The sequence below is a fragment of the Phocoena phocoena genome, chromosome 9 (genome assembly GCF_963924675.1).
Source record: "Phocoena phocoena chromosome 9, mPhoPho1.1, whole genome shotgun sequence".
In the NCBI taxonomy this organism is placed as follows: domain Eukaryota; kingdom Metazoa; phylum Chordata; class Mammalia; order Artiodactyla; family Phocoenidae; genus Phocoena; species Phocoena phocoena.
In genome coordinates, this window is record NC_089227.1 from 50,521,256 (window position 1) to 50,540,380 (window position 19,125).

At 33.7% G+C, this 19,125-nt stretch overlaps 1 protein-coding gene across 1 annotated transcript in view; it reads right to left on the minus strand.

Annotated features, from left to right (window-relative positions):
- The window catches only part of AKAP9 (A-kinase anchoring protein 9), a 149,008-nt gene that overhangs the window by 97,358 nt on the left and 32,525 nt on the right, over positions 1-19,125 (minus strand). Inside the window, exons 4-10 of the mRNA XM_065884369.1 lie at positions 15,488-15,541; positions 14,950-15,120; positions 14,004-14,159; positions 13,165-13,362; positions 5,939-8,317; positions 2,732-2,945; positions 225-304 (exon numbers count right to left, since the gene is read on the minus strand). Coding sequence (XP_065740441.1) covers positions 225-304; positions 2,732-2,945; positions 5,939-8,317; positions 13,165-13,362; positions 14,004-14,159; positions 14,950-15,120; positions 15,488-15,541 — 3,252 coding nt within the window. The remainder of the gene's footprint in view (positions 1-224; positions 305-2,731; positions 2,946-5,938; positions 8,318-13,164; positions 13,363-14,003; positions 14,160-14,949; positions 15,121-15,487; positions 15,542-19,125) is intronic.

Genomic DNA, 19,125 nt, shown 5'->3' on the forward strand with positions numbered 1-19,125 from the left:
TCTAAGTCCATCCACCTCATTACAAATAACTCAATTTTGTTTCTTTTTATGGCTGGGCAATATTCCACTGTATATATGTGCCATATCTTCTTTATCCATTCATCTGTTGATGGACATTTAGGTTGCTTCCATGTCCTGGATATTGTAAATAGTGCTGCAGTGAACACTGTGGTTCATGTATCTTTTTGAATTATGGTAAAAGTACTTTTTAACTAATACCTTACCTGTGTAAAATGAGAACATTCTTCAGACACTGCCCTGTGAAGTTTTCCAATGAGCATTTGTAAAGGCTTCACTTCATCACCTAATAGAATAGATATTGCATTAAAATGTTCAGTTTACATACTTAGAAACTATTTTCATATTAAATCTATGTCAACTGGAAGCTTCCTGGCAATAAGATTAGTTTTAAATTCTTTATTTCTTTCAATGTTATTTTGTGCTGCTCAGTGTTAACCAGCTAAGATAATCTGTAGGATTTTCAATTTATATCCCACAAAATGATACAAAGAAGTGACTTACAATTTTTTTTTACTACAACCCAATACTAGAAATACATCATACAGCATAACCTATTACATATATACATCCATATAAAACTGAAACAAAAATTTCACAAATCAACATTTACTCTTTCTACATGCTATGCATGCCAATGTGTTCTGTTCTACTTTATCACTGGACTGACTTCATCGCCCATTAATGGACTCATTAATTAACTTGTAGCCTGAAACACTACAGATTCTATCTGAAGAGGATACCAATACAAACAATATATGCTTAAAATCTTATTCAACTGACAAAGAACTGCTGAAGTGAAAAAGTACAGTATTCTTATTTAAGTCACACTTTAAATTCTACTCTGTTCAACAAAACAATTCCAAACGTATGAGCCACCTCACTCCCAAAGGCAGATCTGTCCAGAGTGGGGGCCTAAAGATACCTTGAACAGAGGAAGTTTAATTTAATTAATTAAATAAGTATTAAAGGTAAAAGTTAACTGCAACTAGTCTTCCACTTATGGTTCCTTAAATATTGCTCCTTACACAGTACCATCTTAGTCTTTGGCTCACTCTACAGTCTCCCAGGGCATCTCATTCTTGTCCTTGGCCTCAAATGATCTTTTGATTTACAAATCTTTATCTTGTGCCTAATCCTCCCTCTTAGGTTTCAGCTTTCTATTTTCAACTGCCTAACAGATATCTCTCCTTTTTTAATTAATTAATTTATTTGTGGGTTTTTTTTAAAAAAACATCTTTATTGGAGTATAATTGCTTTACAACGTTGTGTTAGTTTCTGCTGTACAACAAAGTGAATCAGCTGTACGTATACATATATCCCCATATCTCCTCCCTCTTGCGTCTCCCTCCCACCCCTCTAGGTGGTCACAAAGCACCGAGATGATCGCCCTGTACCATGCTGCTGCTTCCCACTAGCTATCTATTTTACATTTGGTAGTGTATATGTGTCCATGCCACTCTCTCACTTCATCCCAGCTTACCCTTACCCCTCCCCATGTCCTCAAGTCCATTCTCTACATCTGCGTCATTATTCTTGTCCTGCCCCTTAGATATCTCTTTTTCAAAGTCAATAGGTATTTTTAACTCAATGTTCCAAGCTTAATTTACTATTTTTTCCACAAATCTGACCCTTATCCTCCTCATGACTGGAGTGGAGTTGCCCTCATTCCAACTACTCAAGCTAGAAACTTAGGGATCATTCTCAACTCCTTCCCCTTTTACTGTTAATATTAACTGCAGACTACAGCCTACCTGTTTTGTTTTTTTTTTAAACATCTTTACTGGGGTATAATTGCTTTACAATGGTGTATTAGTTTCTGCTTTAGAACAAAGTGAATCAGTTATACATATACATATGTTCCCATATCTCTTCCCTCTTGCGTCTCCCTCCCTCCCATCCTCCCTATCCCACCCCTCCAGGCGGTCACAAAGCACCGAGCTGATATCCAGCCTACCTCTTTAACTCTTAAACTTTCCTTCCTTCTCCAATCCCCAATGACATTTTAGTTCAACATCTTAATGTTAACAGAATTACTGCCAAAGTTGCTTAACTGGTCTTCCCATCACTTATAACCTCTCCCAATTTGCCTCAATGCTGTCATCTTAAAAATCTTACGATGTTACTCTCACTATTGAAAATCCTGCATTAGGTCTTATCACAATTGGCATAAAGATTAAAAATGCTTCACTTAGGGTATATGAAGTCTTTTCTTACCAAGCTCCTGCCAATCTTTCCATCTTTATCCCTCAGTACTTTTTCACACACCTTGAATTCTCAACTCTCCAAAATGGATGCAGTCTCTCATATCTCTACATTTAAAACTCAAGAGCTTTCGCTAAAATTCCAACCTCCCTACTCCTGCCTACTGCCTCACTCTTCCAGGAAGTACTAGACTTTTCTCCTCTCTCTTTCCATTCTTTCTGTTCATTCTTCTAGTATAGAAATTTTCCTATTGTTTTCTAAGAGTTTATTTTATATTGCTTTCCCACAGGACTGCTGACTTCTTGGGGAAAATAACTCAGTGATTTTTAGATTTCTCAAGCACGTAAACGAGTATCCTATAGATTATATGAACAAATGAGTCCAGGACTGGAATACCCAGTCATGTTCCTCTATGGGGTCTAAGTCAAGAACAGAATCATGGAGTGGTGGGCTCTAAGTGATACTTATTTGTTTCATAATACTTATAATTTTGTTAGAAATCATTTACCTGTTTCTTGTGTTTTTACATTCTGTAGCTCTAGCTGGTGTATTTTCTGAAGTTCCTTGATCTTATCCTCTTGAGCAGAAATAAGCTCCTGCTTAAGACTGCAAAGAGCTTTATCTTTTTCGTTTTTCATATATTCACGAACCTGATCCACATGAGTTGAATAAACCAGAGAGAGGCAAATACGTTGAGCTTCCATCTGTAGCCTTAAATCATTCTTAAAGTAAATTAATGTGTAGGTTAGAATATTTTTAAATGACAAATCAGGTAATTTAACTTTTTTTTTGCATATACTGATTACAAGGGAGGAAATACATGAAATTATAGTTTAAAATTTCATGTAAGAGAAGTGACGTCTAATTTAAATTTTTTCTCACTTATTCTGTTGCACTGACCTACCTATCTTTTTTCAAGGAAAATAGCACAATATTTTCATTACTTCAACTTCATAGTAAATTTTGATATTTGGTATAGCTAGGATGGCCTGATCTTTCATTTTTGTTCAAAAATAACATTTTAAAACAAGTATAGAGAAATGCAAATAATAATGTAATAAACACTATGTACACACATCCCAAATTAACAAATACAATTGTTTTATCTTTTTTTTTTCATTTCTCTCCTCCCTACATATTTTTTTGGTTTAGAAAGAAAACATAGATAAAATTTAATCTACTATGTTCTCATTCCTCCTTCTCCAGAGGCCATCATTATCATAAATTTGATCATAAATTTGCTGCAAGTACAGTTCATTTCTTATACTCTCACTTCTCAATCCATCTATAACCAATGCATTATACTTTGTTTTTAAGAATTTACACAAATGGTGCAAAATGGTATTTATTTTGCAAATTACTCTTCTCATTCAATATACTTCTAAGATCTATCCATGGAGATACAGATGAATTTAACTGTGGTATTTTATATATATGAATATAGCACAATTTGTCCATTTCCTTTTTGGAGATCAACTGGATTATTTCTAAATGTTTTGATATTTCAAAAAATGCTGCAATAAATTCATATACATATGCCCTGTATAAATATGCTAGTGTTTCTCTAGCATAGTGGTTCTCAAACTTTAGCACACATCAAAATCACCTGGAGTGCTTATGAAAACAGATTGCTGGGCCCCTCTCCCAGAGCATCTAGCTCAGAAGGTCTGGTGTGGGCCCCAGAATTTGAATTTTAACCTGTTTTCAAGTGATGCTGATGCTGCTGGTCAGGGACTACACTGAGTGCCACCTAGAAATGTAAATGCTGCATCACAGATTATGTATATTAACTGCATTAGATTTTAACACATTTTTATAATTACACCAATTTACACTGATATTTAACAGTGTAGGTGAATACTCATCTCCCCACATTCTCATCACACTTTTTATTGTGAAACTTATTTTGCCACTGACAGGTATAAAATGCTATTTTATTGTTATATCAATTTATAATGTTGAAGTATCTTTTCATGTTTATGAGCCAATTAGTTTAGTCCCAAGAGTAGAAGTATTTTTGTGGCTTCAGCATTATTTCTAAGCATATTTAGATTGCTCTTAGGTGTTATTATGTAAGTTGTTGCTCAATTTCTTCCATGAGCTTCCTTCCACAGACACACACCTCACTCCTCTCCCCATCACTAAGGGGGTTTGTCTTGGTAGTGATGAGTGGGGCAGGGACAGCTTATGGGTTTGCCTCTGTTTACTTTATGGAAGTTAATGTCAAGGAGATGGTACCTGAATGTCACTGAAAATGTCTTTAGTTAGAAAAAATAAAATTCTTACTGAGAAGATATGACCATTTTGATGGCTTCAAATTTAGGTCCTCCCCCAGTAATGTTTTTTAAAAAAATTTAAATGATCTGTGGCATTTTTAGAAGTGATTACATTAAAACCAATTATGATTTTGAAAACTATTTCAGATACTTAACAAAGCATTAATAGTTATGCAGTTAGAACATCTTAACTCTATTTAGCTTATTAAAATGTAAAATATCCTAATATCTGATATAAGATCACAAATGTGAGTACATTTATTAGAAGTAAAAAGAAAAAACTTTCCAGTGGCTTCCTACTGTATACAGAATAAAATCTCAACTTCTTATGCAGTCTGTAAGGCTCTACAAGATCTGGTCTTTTGCTTCTTCAAACTCTTTTTCTTCTACTCTCCTTCCCTCAAACTCAACTAAATACGTCTTTATTCTGTTCCTCAAACTCATCTCTGTCATCACAATTGCTCTAATTTCCATGTGGTAGACTCCTCGCTGCCATTCAGATGGCAGCTCAGATGTTAATTCCTCCTAGACACCTTTCCTGACCACCCTATTTAATGCTGCCACCACCACTACCCACCATTCTCTATCACATTATCTGTTTTATTTTCCTTATAAAACATCACTTTTCTTAACTATTCTACTTGTTTCCTCATTTATTGCCTGCCTCCCTCACTAGAATATATGCTCTTTGAGAGCAGGAACCTTCTTTCTCTTGTTCACCACTATTCCTACCTGGCAAGAGACTCAATAAATACTTGTTATAGAAATGAAGAAACACATAAAGCTCTAGTTAGCACCATTATACAAGATGTCCAGTGGAATTTTCATGTCATTTCTATTTTCAGTATCCAGCAAATATAAATCATCAGGAGTGACCTAGTATTACTCATTATATGCACTGTTTAACTGTATTTAGAATTAATACATTTCCCCCCCACTTCAGGCAAAACAAGACTCTGAGAAAACGCTAGGATTTAAACCAAGATTTTTTTCTCAGGGAAATATAGTTTCATAACTACTGAACAACTATATAGAGCACTAAAAAGTCTGAGAGTTAATTTTCAGTTGTGGAACCTTGAAAACACCAATACAAAATGAGACTGAAACCAATCTTTGGGATTGCAACAAAATATTACAAAATAACTTTTCTAAAGCTCAGACTCTTGTGATTTAAACTCTTGCCTTTTCAAAGAAAATGTGTTCTATGTTCTATTTCCTGAGCAGATTAACTAAAAGATTAAGTAAAAGAGCAGCAACAACGTTTAAGGCAACAATGTTTAAGAATTAAAAAGATAAAAGAAATGATAAATGATAGGCTTAAGTGAGAATTACATTGCAGGGTTACTTTCATTCTCTTGTAAGGTTAATTTATGTTTTATGACGATGAAAATTTTTAGTATGAAATGTACGCTGTAGCATATACATGTAAGTAAACATACCTGTTCTGATTTAAGTACACTGAGCTCCTGCTGAAGTTTATCATTTTCACCTGGTTCAGTTGTCCCAAGTGATGATTCATTTGTCACTGACGGCAAGTGATCAAAAAACCATTCTTGCTTGTTTTCTTTTCCAAGAGTCATATTTTCAATAGGAATTTCATTTAACTCCATTATTTTTGATTCTTCACCAAAATCTTTACTTATTTTAGGAACATACCCTCCAGAATCCCTGCTTGTCAAAACTCCATCTTTTAAAGGGCTTAAATGGACAGCACACACATTTACATCTTCTGTCCTATTATGGTTAATTATGATTTCTAGCTCTCTACATCTCAATAAAACTTGCTCTTTTTCTTGCTTTAAAGATTTAACTTCTTCCCTTAGAAAACTAATCTCGCTATGTTTCTGTTTTAATTGTTCAGAAAGATCAGACAGTCTCTCTGACAGTTCTAATTTTTCTCGCTTGGTTACCTCAAGCTTTTCCATAAGTTCTGTTGTATCTTTCTCAACAACCTCACCAATTTCCAATGGTTCTGCTGTAAAAGTTTTGTCATCATCAAAGACTGAACTTTTTATTTTCACTATAGTTGGGTTTATTCTTTGCAAATGATGAAGCTCTTCACTAAGTGCTTTAAGCTTACTTTTATATTCAACTTCTTGTTTATTTTTACTGTCTTCTAAATCGGTTTTTACCTTGAGAAGGCAAGCATAATCCTCCTGTAACTCTTGATAATTAACTTCAAAATTTTTTTCAGCAAATGAAAAAGTGTTCCTTTGCTTTTCAATCTCTTCAGTTAGCTGAATACATTGTTTTTTGAGGTTCTCATTTTCCTCTGTAAGTATTTCTATTTCTTTTTGCCAGCTACAGTCTTTGGATCTGTACTTAATGGAGTCTATGAAAATTAATCTTTCTTCTTGGTTAACAGGAGTATATATTTGCCACATGTCTTCAAGGGCCTTCTTTTCATCTTTAAGAATGCTATTCTCTGCTTCAAGTTGTGCAAGTTGTTCTTGAAGGTCATCCTCTTTTTCCTTCATTTGTTTCTCCAATAATTCAGTTTTAAGTTGTAATTCTTGAACTTCTTGTTCAAGTGTACCCTTTTCTTTTTCTTCTTGTCTGAGTATTTCAATTTCTTTTTGAAGTTCATTGATATGAAGGGTCATTTCTTCTGATTTTGAATTCACAAGGGATTGCTGTAAATCTTTCAGCTTTGAAATTTCCAAAATTAACTGGTTCTGCTTAGTTATCAAATTGTCTTTCTCAAACTGCATGGTTTCTATCTTTTGACTCATTTCATTCTGTAAGCCATCTATCTGCTGTTTATAGTGAATGCCTAAGTTATCTTTAAGCTTTTCAATATTTATTTGATGTTCAATTTCCAAATCTTCCTTCAGTTTGGAAAGTTCTTCTTCATGACTAAACAGGAGCTGTGTCCTCAGCCTCTCTAGCTCAGCTTCTTGTGATTCAGCCATTCTGTCTAATACAGCATTTTTTTCTCTTTCTAACATTTCAAGCTTTATCTTATAATGTGTAACTTCTGCTTCATGTTTTAATTCTAGTTCCTTCCTAGATTCAGATGCAGAAATAATCTCCGCTTTCAAATCTTTCACTGTACTAAGGGACTTGTGTGCTTCATTGAGTTTACTTTCTTGTTCAGCTATAGTCTGTCTAGCCCTCTGTATTTGGTCCCTTGAAAAGCTCAATTCTTCAAAAAGGTCTTCAAGCTGTCTCTGTAGAACAGACTTTTCTCCTGAAATTACTCCTAGTTCTTCCTTGAGTTTTTCCTTTTGAGAGTTAGTATCTTGCAATTTTATATTCAGTTCATTTATTGCCATATTCATTAACTTTATTTGATCTTCATTAACTGTAATATTTGGACACGATCTTAAAGCATTCTCCATTTCTCCCTTATGTTGTGTTTTAAGTTCATCTATCTGTGACATGTGTTGTTTTATTAATTCTTGTTTCATCTGTACTATCTGCTGCCCATACATCTCATCCAGCTCTGCCCGGAGTTGTTCTAACTTTCTTTGTGTTTCTTGTTCCATTCTTTGTAGAATATCAGTTTCAAATTGACTATCTTTATGATTTTTCTTCTGAAGTTCTTCAACTGTCCCCATTAATTGTTTTATTTCCTCAGAACACTGTCTTTCCTTTTGCTTGGAATTAGTCAGCTCTAATTTCATATTTTTTATCTCTTGGTTCTTTTGTACAACCTTTTCTTGTAATTCTTCCAGTAATTTATCAGCAGTTGTGACTTTATCCTTTAGCTCAAGAGTTTTTTTTTCTTCTTCTATTATTTTTGTATTTAATTCTTCAATGACTGCTTCCTTTTCCTGTATTTCTTTATTTGAGCTTTCTACTTTTTTATCCTGTTCCTTTATAAAGAAAAAATGAAAATATAAAAATGGCATTTTTAGTTCCTGGTTACTTATACCCCTTAACCCCATTACCAAAAGACTGACAGAAGACTGCTTTTTACATTATCCTACAAAAAGTAGCTGCTGAGCCTGCCCCTTAATTTTTCTTACGTCAGTGAGACACAGGACTTGTGTAGTCAATACTATCTATGAGCAGTGTTGGCCTTCTTGGTGGGAAGAAATTTTTCTTACATTGCTATGACTAAATTTTTTAGTTTAAAAATTCAGTGGGATTAAAATGTGTCTAAACCATTATACATTCTTCTTTCTTATTAACTGATTAACATTCTATGTATTTAGTATTTGCAATAGCTAGAGCACTACATACTCTTTACATTTCCAGAAGATAGTCCTAAAAATATATCAGAGTTCCTCCCATATAGTGTTTTAGTGACCTGAAGGTTTGGTGGGCAAGTGTTATGAAAAGAGTAAAACAACAAACACAGGTTCCTGTAAGTCAGCCTTAACTTCACTCCTGGGGCTAAATGAATTAAAAGTTCAGGGATATGCCATGCTTAAGTGGTTGAATCGCAAGTGATATGCAAGACAATTATACCATTTATGGCATATCAATTTGATTCTAGATTTTTGGTGTGAATAGAAATTTGAAAGCAGAACAGATTTTTCCCCCCACTTCTGATTTGGGACTCTATTTTGGAACTGTGGATAAATCAAAACCCAGAACATATGCCGAGGTATGTCCCTAATCATTCGCAGAAGTGTTAGAGCATAAGAGAGTCGAGTAGAAGCCCTGGAGACAAAGTTTTGTCTCTGTTACTTAGTTGCCTGAGTAGTTAAGGGCTGTAGTCCCAAGGACCAAAAAAAAAGTAAAATCCACAGAACAGAACAGAATATATGTAAAGTAATTAAAATCACCTTCAGGAGACAAAAGTCCAAGGCCAAGAGGACTTAAAGGCACCTCAAATGAATGTATTAACATACCTAAAAAAAAGAATGACAGGGCCTAGGAAAAAAGAAAGCCTCAGAGAGAAATATTGGCAGTCCCCATTTAAGTACAGTTCAGAAAAGAGAATCAAGGTACCATGAGACTTTGAGAATTCTAATCCCTCTGGGAAAACCATACCAAATGTAGAAAGCAAGGTAGGGGTCTATTGTAAACAGAATTAAGAATTTCAGTCCAAAGGCATGACCATTCCTACTGTGAGACGGATATATGAGGTTATCACAGCCTAATGCCACTGAACATTTGATTCTCTAACATCCCTTGATCTCATGCTCACTTGAGCAAAATCCTATCAGTTTTCGTCTTGGTATCACATATCCCATCAATGTCACCATATGTTACTAGCAAGTACTAAGCCTTCAGACTTTAATTTCTGGACTAAAATATGACATTTAAATCAGTTTAATCTCTTTAAATCTTGGTGTTTTCACCTGTAAAATAAAGATGATATTATTTTCTCTATCTCACAGAATATGTTTGAATCTAAAATAAATATATTAAGGTATTAATTCTCACTGTGCGACATACACACATAATATATTTATATACTAGAAAAAAATCTGTAAGGCATTTGGAGTCTCTAAGAAAGTAAAATCAGTTCACGGCAGTCAACTTCAGTTAAACTGTTAAGTAATTAGTCTTGAAAATGTTAATGTTGTTATAAAATCTTTAATATTTATTTATATATCCTTGTTTTTCATGGGGGGAACCCTCATAAAATAAAAAGTATCAATTCAAAACTGTCCAACACTTGATATTACCGCAAACAACAATTCTTCATTCAATTATTAAATAGTACAAATTCATGGTTCACTTTTCTTACTACCATTTATTCCACAGTACATGGTTTTAAACCACTTATATGGTGTTGCAAAAAAAAGATAGCTCTGTGGTTAAGGATACAATCCCTCTATTTTTTGGAAACAGACCTGAGAGAGTAAGGAATAATATAGTTCCTGCCTGTGATGACTGTACCATGGGAAGTTCAGAGGATTAGGACAGTAAGAATGAACCTGAACAGTTAATGCAGTTGCCTCAGAAACCAAGACAGTTCCAACTATCATCCTAATGCCCTAGTCCTTCAGTTGCTTTAATGGAACTACTACCCAGGGATTCATTCAAAGAGAAAAAAAGGAAAAAATATGTATGTAATGAAAAAGGGACCGATAACAAAAGTATTCTTGCTAACATTCAAATAAACAAAGGTTATTCCCCCTACGAAAATGAATTACTTGAATTTTAAATAATCTCAAATTATACTGCCTACTGAATACAATATAATAAATATGATAAAACCCGACTGCCCAGGCTCTTCTAACCTAGGCCTAGACTGACTTTCTACTCTTACCTCCTGGAAAGACTCATTTCCAAAGACTATTGTTTTCTTATTAAACTACTTTTTGATGTCTATATATACTTCTAACATGTTTCAGCCTGGGTCTTTATGCATACTCCACCCTCCCTAAAATGTCCTCCCCATCTCATCAGTTCAGATTCATAATTTATTCACTTATTTACCAAATTAGTATTGAGTAGCTGCTATGTGCCATATATTATACCAATTAGGGAGAAAACAAAGTACAATTAAAAGGGGATTGTTCCAATATTACAGACTTACCTCAAATACCACCTTCCAGCTAAAGCCTACCCTGAATCACTTCCCTTATGAAGCCAGACTTACTAAGAATTTTCAAAACACTTTTTAACCATACTTAGCCTTGTTTTGTGGTGTCTTGCATACATGCTTACTAAACCATGAGTTCCAGTGAAGAAAAAAAGCACATTTAAACATCATTATCTCTTCCAAGAGCATGATGCAAAACAAGTGTTCTGTAAACATCTACAAAATGATTTTTAAATTACCTTGGTTGTAAAGCATGTCCATTTCATAATTTCAATATCTTAATATTGTACATTTCCTATTTTCCTTAGAGACAGTCTCTGGAATCATATTACCTAGATTTGAAATCTGGCTCTACCAATTTATTACCTGTATATCTGGGCAATTTACTTCATCTTGCTTTGCTCTGATGTCCTCATCTGTAAAATGGGGGTGACAATGGTATCTCTACCTCATAAGGTTGGTGTAATGATTCAATGAGTTAGTATGTGTATGATGCTTTGAATATTGCCTGGTAGCAAGTAAACAAAAATAAATGCTACCTAATACTTTCATTATTATCCAAACAATAGTCTTGTTTTGACAATTTCTCAACATCTTGCAGAAGAACCTCCTAAGTTTATAGAAAATACTGTATTGTATGTATAGTCTGCACTCATTATTCAAAGATTTCATATCTGTGAATTTGCTTACTTGCTTAAATTTATATATAACCCTGAGATCAATACTCACAGTCATTTGCAAAAGTGCACAGAGTGGTAAAAAATTTGAGTTGCTGGGACTTTCCTGGTGGTGCAGTGGTTAAGAATCCGTCTGCCAACGCAGGGGACACAGCTTCAAGCCCTGGTCTGGAAGATCCCACGTGCTGCAGAACAACTAAGCCCGTGCGCCGTAACTACTGAGCCTGCGCTCTAGAGCCTGCGAGCCACAACAACTGAGCCCATGTGCCTAGAGCCCATGCTCCACATCAAGAGAAGCCACCGCAATGAGAAGCCCACACACCACAACAAAGAGTAGCCCCTGCTCGCCACAACTAGAGAAAGCCCATGCGCAGCAACGAAGACCCAAAGCAGCCAAAAATAAATAATTTAAAAAATTGAGTTTCATGGCACGCATGATTCCAACTGGCATCAAGCAAGGTGAGCACACTGCTTTTTTGTTTAAGCTCTCATATGGAGAGGACAAGGATGGAGACCAAGAGAATGGAGATGGTAGCGGGTAGCAGAGCATACTGCAAGAAATTCTGGCTCTGGGTCAGTCCAATAGGGTTGGAATCCTGATTCTGGCAACTACTTGGGGGGAAGGCACCCTTAGGCAAGTCAGTTAACACTTCTAACCCTCATTTCTCTTTTGAAAATTAAACAAAATCTACCAGGATGTTTTCTTAGGATTTAATATTATAATCTATATGATATGCACAACACTGTAAATCAAATATACTTCAATAAAATTAAAAAATAAAATATAGTGGAAAGAGCAAAATAAAATCTGTATGATATGTATGTGTGTGTGCATGTATGTATGTGTATATATATCCCCTGGGAGCACTGAATAAGTGTTCCAGGCAACTTTATAACACATAACTATCATGAATAAAGAGAATCTGTATTTTTTTCTAATTAAAATCCATGAAACTTCATTTTGCCACGAAAATATTTTCAGAATTTCATAACCATGGCTAAAATGAGTAGAAACATCTCTAGATGTAAAAGAAAAAAACGATAGAAGTTCTGGTTATAAATGTAGATTCTCTGGAGAACTCAATTTAACATACGCCGATCACTTTCAAAGAACTCAGTAATGAGTATTATCCTTCCCCCCCCCAATATTTATTTATTTATTTAGGCTGCGCCAAGTCTTAGTTGCGGCACTTGAGATCTTCGTTGCGGCATGTTTAGCTGCGGCATGTTTAGCTGCGGCATGTGGGCTCTCAGTTGCGGCATGCACGTGGGACCTAGATCAAACATGGGCCGCCTGCATTGGGAGCGTGGATTCTTACCCACTGGACCACCAGGGAAGTCCCAATGAGTATAATCTTAAAACCTATTACTGGAAGACTCCCAACTGCTTTTGAAATAAATTATCTTACATGCTTAAAGAACTTTTCTTAATTATGAAACTTTCTGATTCATGTGTGTAACAAAAAGATAAACACTAGGATAAAAAACTTTAAAATTAATTGTAAAGCTGATGCACATTGGCTGACTTCCTTAAACATACCATTTCATATGCTCTAATTTTCTCTTGCAAGAAACTAATTTGCATTTTGAAGTCTTCTTTCTTTTTGTGATAATCTTCTAACAGATGGTCTTGTTCTTCCAGCTGTTGCTGATGAGTGAGGATCTGTTGTTTGGCTTGTAGTAAATCTGCAGCTGTGCTACTATGAGTGCTGTTTCTCAGAGTTTCACTAGCCTGTAACTTGAAAATAGAAAGAAACCCCAAAGTATTAAATTCTTAAGTGAGTACACTACGGAAGAGACATTCTTTGGGGGGTGTTACTCAGCTCATAATTGCTCTCTGGGAACTGTACTGGATTCACAGGCTTGAGACCCCAGCAAACATGCTGCCATAGCTGATCAGATGAGTATGATTACATTACCTAAGCTGACAAATTCCTCCCTTATCTAAAATTATTTTCTGTTACTTGCCAACAGAAACCTTAATTAATACAATCAGATTCCTATGGCTCTAATTAAAGGTAAGTGGAATATATTCAGTCTAGTGACCGTTTCAGAACCTAACTAAAATGAAATCATACCAGGGTTGACAAAGGTTGGATGTTAACTACAGGTTAATTTCTGCAAAAATCCACCTTATCAGACTTAGGAGATTTTAAAATACAGATGAGGAAGAAGTACAAAGAAAATAATAGCACAAAACCACTCAAGAAGTATGAATTAAATTCCTGGTTAACATAACAAGTATTTACTAGTTTTTTCAAAATAATACATAATAAGCAAATGGCTTTTAAATATTTATTTGTTCTGGAAAATATAAGAAAAGTTTTTTTAATTCATTCCTAAAAATTTAATAAATTTTGTTCTATTAGTAATACTTACATGCTGGAATTGAATCTGTAATTTTTGACTCTGTTCTGTCAACTCTAAAAATTCTCTCATTGTCTCATCCTTTTCTCTTCTCGCTTGTTGTAAATTAGCAGTGAGTTGGGTTATGATGCCATCTCTCTGTTTAATGGCAGCTTCAAATTCTTGCAACTAAAAAACATCAGTGAAAATTAAATGTGCTATATTTAATTTTTTTAACAAAATTAAATATTAGTACAGCTAACTTCTTCAAAAATATGATATTCAAAATGCATTGGCAGAATTATCACAATCTGTAAGCATATTTGAAAGCTATTATCTTGCGGGAATTAGTTTTACTTCCAAATCAACTTTTAAAAAACCATCTGAACTAGGGAACAAAATACATTAGATTTGACTTATCCATATATCTACTTCCAGAAGGACAAGTGTCTTTATATTTAGGGATGCTCCAATGTTTGTAGGCATTACCATCATAGGCATGTTTAAGCCTTATTTGTTTCTAAAGAAGATGAAACTGAAATATATTCTGTCATCCTTATCAATGTCTTATTTCACCTTGTTTTCATAACCGACTGCCACAAACAACAGATGTTATTTTAACCACAAGAAGTTACTTACAAAGACTGGCTGACATTTTTAATGAGTTTAAGTCAATATATTGACTGATGTGGTATGCAACATAATTTTCTCTCAGGCTGCTTACAAAAACATCTATCCCTACTGAAGTGATGTCAGTCTAGCTATCTCATAAAGTTAAAAAAAAGATCTCATTATATTAGCCTTGTTAATGGACTAGTTTTAAGCGATGTTGTTTATGATGTGTATAAGGACAAATATTATGAGGTGACTTGAAGTTACCATTTTAAAAAACCCATCTTTAAAGAATGTACCTATACTATCATTCAAATTTCCTATTTTTGTTTTGTAACAAACCAAAAGCCACATAAGGTAAACACACCTGCTTCAGTCCTTCAGTCCCACAGGTGGCCCTCATTTCTTCTAGTTCTCTGTTTAGCTCTTCAATCTCATGTTGTTTCCCAGCCAATTCATTTTCCATCATCTCTAGGTGGGTCTGATTGTACTGTGCTCCATGTTCAGAATAAGAATCGTCAACAACAAATTCTTCTTCCTAAACCAATCCAGATTTTTAATAATTCAGTACTAGCAACATTCCCTCAGGAAAAGGGACTCAAAATCTGAATCCTACAGCAAAGTCTAATTTTAAACATCACTCATCACGTGGGAGTTTACTGGCATGACAACCTACTTTGTTGCTAATGTGATATATATACCTCAAGAGCAAAAACAAGATATCTGCAAATTCAGTTACAATTGAGTTTTATACCAAAAGGTGGATAATTTTGTTTTGTTACACATTAAAAGCATTTAGAAATCACACAATGAAAGAAGTACATACAGGGAAAAGCTTTGTTAGTAACCAAATGGTTTTAAATAGAATAAAACATTAGTATAATGAGTAGTTTTAAATACTGTACCCTTAATAAATTTGTAGGCTTTCCTGTTCTCGTCACAAAACTGCAACCATTTACCTGTATAAAAACAATTTCCTGAAATATTATGGTTTTAGAATTTTATTTAAAGCTAACAATTATATTTGTGCTAACTGTACTCATGCTTTTCTTATGCCTAAGGAAAATGCCTCATTGGCAAAAACAGATATAGTGATTAAATTTAAACATCTTAGAGACATTATGACCATTTCAAATGCCAAAGAATTCCTCATACATTTGAGTGCTTACAATGCAAAAGACACTGTGCTATATACATTTTCATTTAAGTGAATTAAGGTTCTAAGTACAGTTTCTCTTTTGTCTTCAGAAGAATAACTATAAACCTCTAGTTACAAGATCCTCCTCTACAAAACACTTCCTTAAAATCATTTAAATAATTGTTTTTTGATTAAGCCCTATTCATTTTAAAGTAAAACTGTTTACTGATGTAAATCTATTGAAGGTTGGCAAGCAGGTGAAGAAGTAGGAGGAGATGTCAAGAGCTGAGGAAAACTCCTCCAAGAACTTTCCCCTGAGTGTACTATGATAGCCATGCCAACTCTGACAGATGTGGAGATTTTCCAGAATACAGATGTCTCTATCACAGACATTTTGTGGTAGGACGCAGGAGGTTGGCAGAATATGTCTCTGGGGTTGACCTGGTGGGAGATTAATTTCAGATCAATTAATCTACTCAATAATACCTTCCTTCCCCCTAACAGCAAACAAGTGAATTTCATTCCTGTTTATGTTTAATTTCTCACAATTCTGTTAACAGAATCCAAGATAATGAAGTTTTTACTGTTGAAATACACAGAATAGAATAACTTAGAATTAGGATTAGGTTGATATGGATCGCACCACTTTAAAAAGTGAAGATCCTAATTAAGAGTTCTTTCCAGAGTCTGATTCCTTTTTTTTCCCCAAGGATAATTTCAAAAACCAAAGCTTAAAGTTAAAAAAAAATTTCACCTTTATGGCAACACATTATTAGAATTTGTGAAAACTATTAAAACACAGCAATACTAACTCTATTAAGATTATTAATAAAGTCACTTGCAATAACTTTCAAATTAAATTCTAAATTTCAATTAGCTTTTTTTTTTTTTTTCCAATTAGCTTTTCTTGATTTTGAAATGAAGCACTTTGATAAACATCTACTAAACTTCTCCTTTAGGGTAACAGTATAATGAAATGGATTTTATGAATATTTTCAAATATCATATTAAGCAAAGGATATTCCTTTAAGTAGTGATGATATCACTTACATAAATTAGTTATCTATTTATAATAATTGAATCTAACACATTAAATAGCCAACATTCAGCTTAACTTTTCTCTAAGTTGAGCACATTTCACACTTGAGCAAGTCATATGTATTGGCTTCTTAAAATACTACATGACTGTTTTCAAAACTTAATTGTTATTATAATAAATACTAAAATCTTGTTAATATTAACAGTTCTTTAAAATTTAATATCATGTAAATAGGTAGTAAGAGATTATACACCAGAACTAAACTATATTTCAAAGTTAGAAAAGAAACACTCAACAGATTAGGATCATTAATAGTTAGCAATAAATGATTATATTTTTTAATCTAGATAATTACTTCACTGATACCTAACAGGTAGAGCATTTATCTCATCTTCTTACACTAGCGTTTTAACACAATACTTGATAAATCATAATATGAAGGCACATTAATAGCTTGAAACATGAAGATTAGATGAACAGACTCCTCCAACTGAAGAAACCTTAACTTTACTTAATATCGTTCTTTACTGTGGCATTTTTCAAAGTCATTTAGCCTTTAGGCTATACTAATATAGTCTTTTTGAATTCATAATTTTCTCAATCTGTGTAGACAACTTGAAGATTTGGGAAAGTACAAATAAGGTACATTCTAAATTTTAAAATGTTCTGTAGAGTAAGTATCATCTCCTAAAAATACTGCTATTCAGAAAGAATCAGAGGAAAGATGACTCTTATTTTAAAAATCATAAAATGTTCTTCACACAAAAACTTTTCCTTTCAGTGGACATCAGTTCAAAATCACAGAAGAACAACTCACTATTTATGATTAACACCATATCCTTATTATACTTAATTTGGCAGTATGTACAAAAATATTAATAATGGATGTTTTAATAAAAAATAAGAAGAATCTAATAGTTCATAAAAATTATAGGAGTTCAGTGTGCCTAGCTGACTCCTGGAATTAGAGCCAAGAAACTAATGAAGTTAAGATCATTCATTCAAAGTCAAAGTTAAGTATCAAGCACCATGTTGTACACCTTCAATATATAAGCTGAGACAGGGAGGGAGAAAATGAAAATAAGGTGAAGTTAAAAAGAAGAAAGAAAGAAACCCAAGTCGAAGTTGAAAAGCTAAGTTTACGTTACTTAATGGATGGCTATAGGCTATGTCTCCAACTCCAGCCAGTCACTTCATAAATGTCGTTGAGTCCTGTAAGTGACTTGGTTAAGAAGTTCTGAATAATCAGTTGAAGTCCATAAAAAGACTGTATGCCCTATTATCATTTCATCTTTCTATACATAGCAAAGCATATTTATTTACTTGTCTTATCTCTGTATGTTGCCTGTAGCATTTCCAACTTTCCCCAAATAACCCTGCTCTAATGGTATTGATAAAAATATTTTATGTAAATATGGTATTTTAGATATGAAATGTCCCTTCACCAAGAACTGAAAAGATTATGTATAATTTAAATTAACTCGTAAGAAGGGTATTTTTTATTTAGTCTGATTTCTCTAGTATACATAATTGGATATATTTTTATACAGAACAGATTTTCGGGAGATCACAGGATAAAATTATCTGACTAATCCTTTCTAGACCTGAATCCATTTTTTAATCCAAGGGGTATACTAGCCACAGAAGTCAAGAACATTAAGCACATACCGTTATCTATCAAAATAAAATTTCTAAACTAATTGCTAATTAAACATAGAATCAGAATCTGAAATCCTTCTGAGAATAAACTGTTGAAAGAATTCTCATCACTCATTTGTTTCATATAAACTTAGTGTGAAGAAAAGCATACATCTAGTGAAGCACAGTAAAAAAAAAACCCACAAGCTTTGCTGATTGTTTTTTATATATCAAACATCATACTAAAATTACCAAATAACCCTCAAAACTACCCTGTGATATAGATATTATTTCCCCTATTTTACAGGTAAGGAAACTGTATTTCAGAGTTTAAGTGATGTGTCCAAATTCATCCTGCTCAGAGGTGAATAAGCTGAAATTTGAAAATAGGACTTTCTGGCTCCAAAGCCCCTTCTCTTTTACATCACCTTATTTCCCTATGTACCAGAAAAATGACAGTGATATTTAGACAAAATACAAGATAATTATGTGTCTTATGATTAAAACCATGTAATTTTGAAATTTTAAGAATATTCAATTGCAAACCAGAGCAGCCAAGACTGTTATACTTCATAAATCTGTTATTTGTAGTGAAGTTATATGTGTTGCCTAGAAAGGAATTTCATTTTAGGGGTCCCTGAAGAGTTCTAATATGAAGAGTATTACAGTGTGAGATTTACTTCTTGTTTATTTTTTTATTTTTATTGAAATATAGTTGACTTAGCATG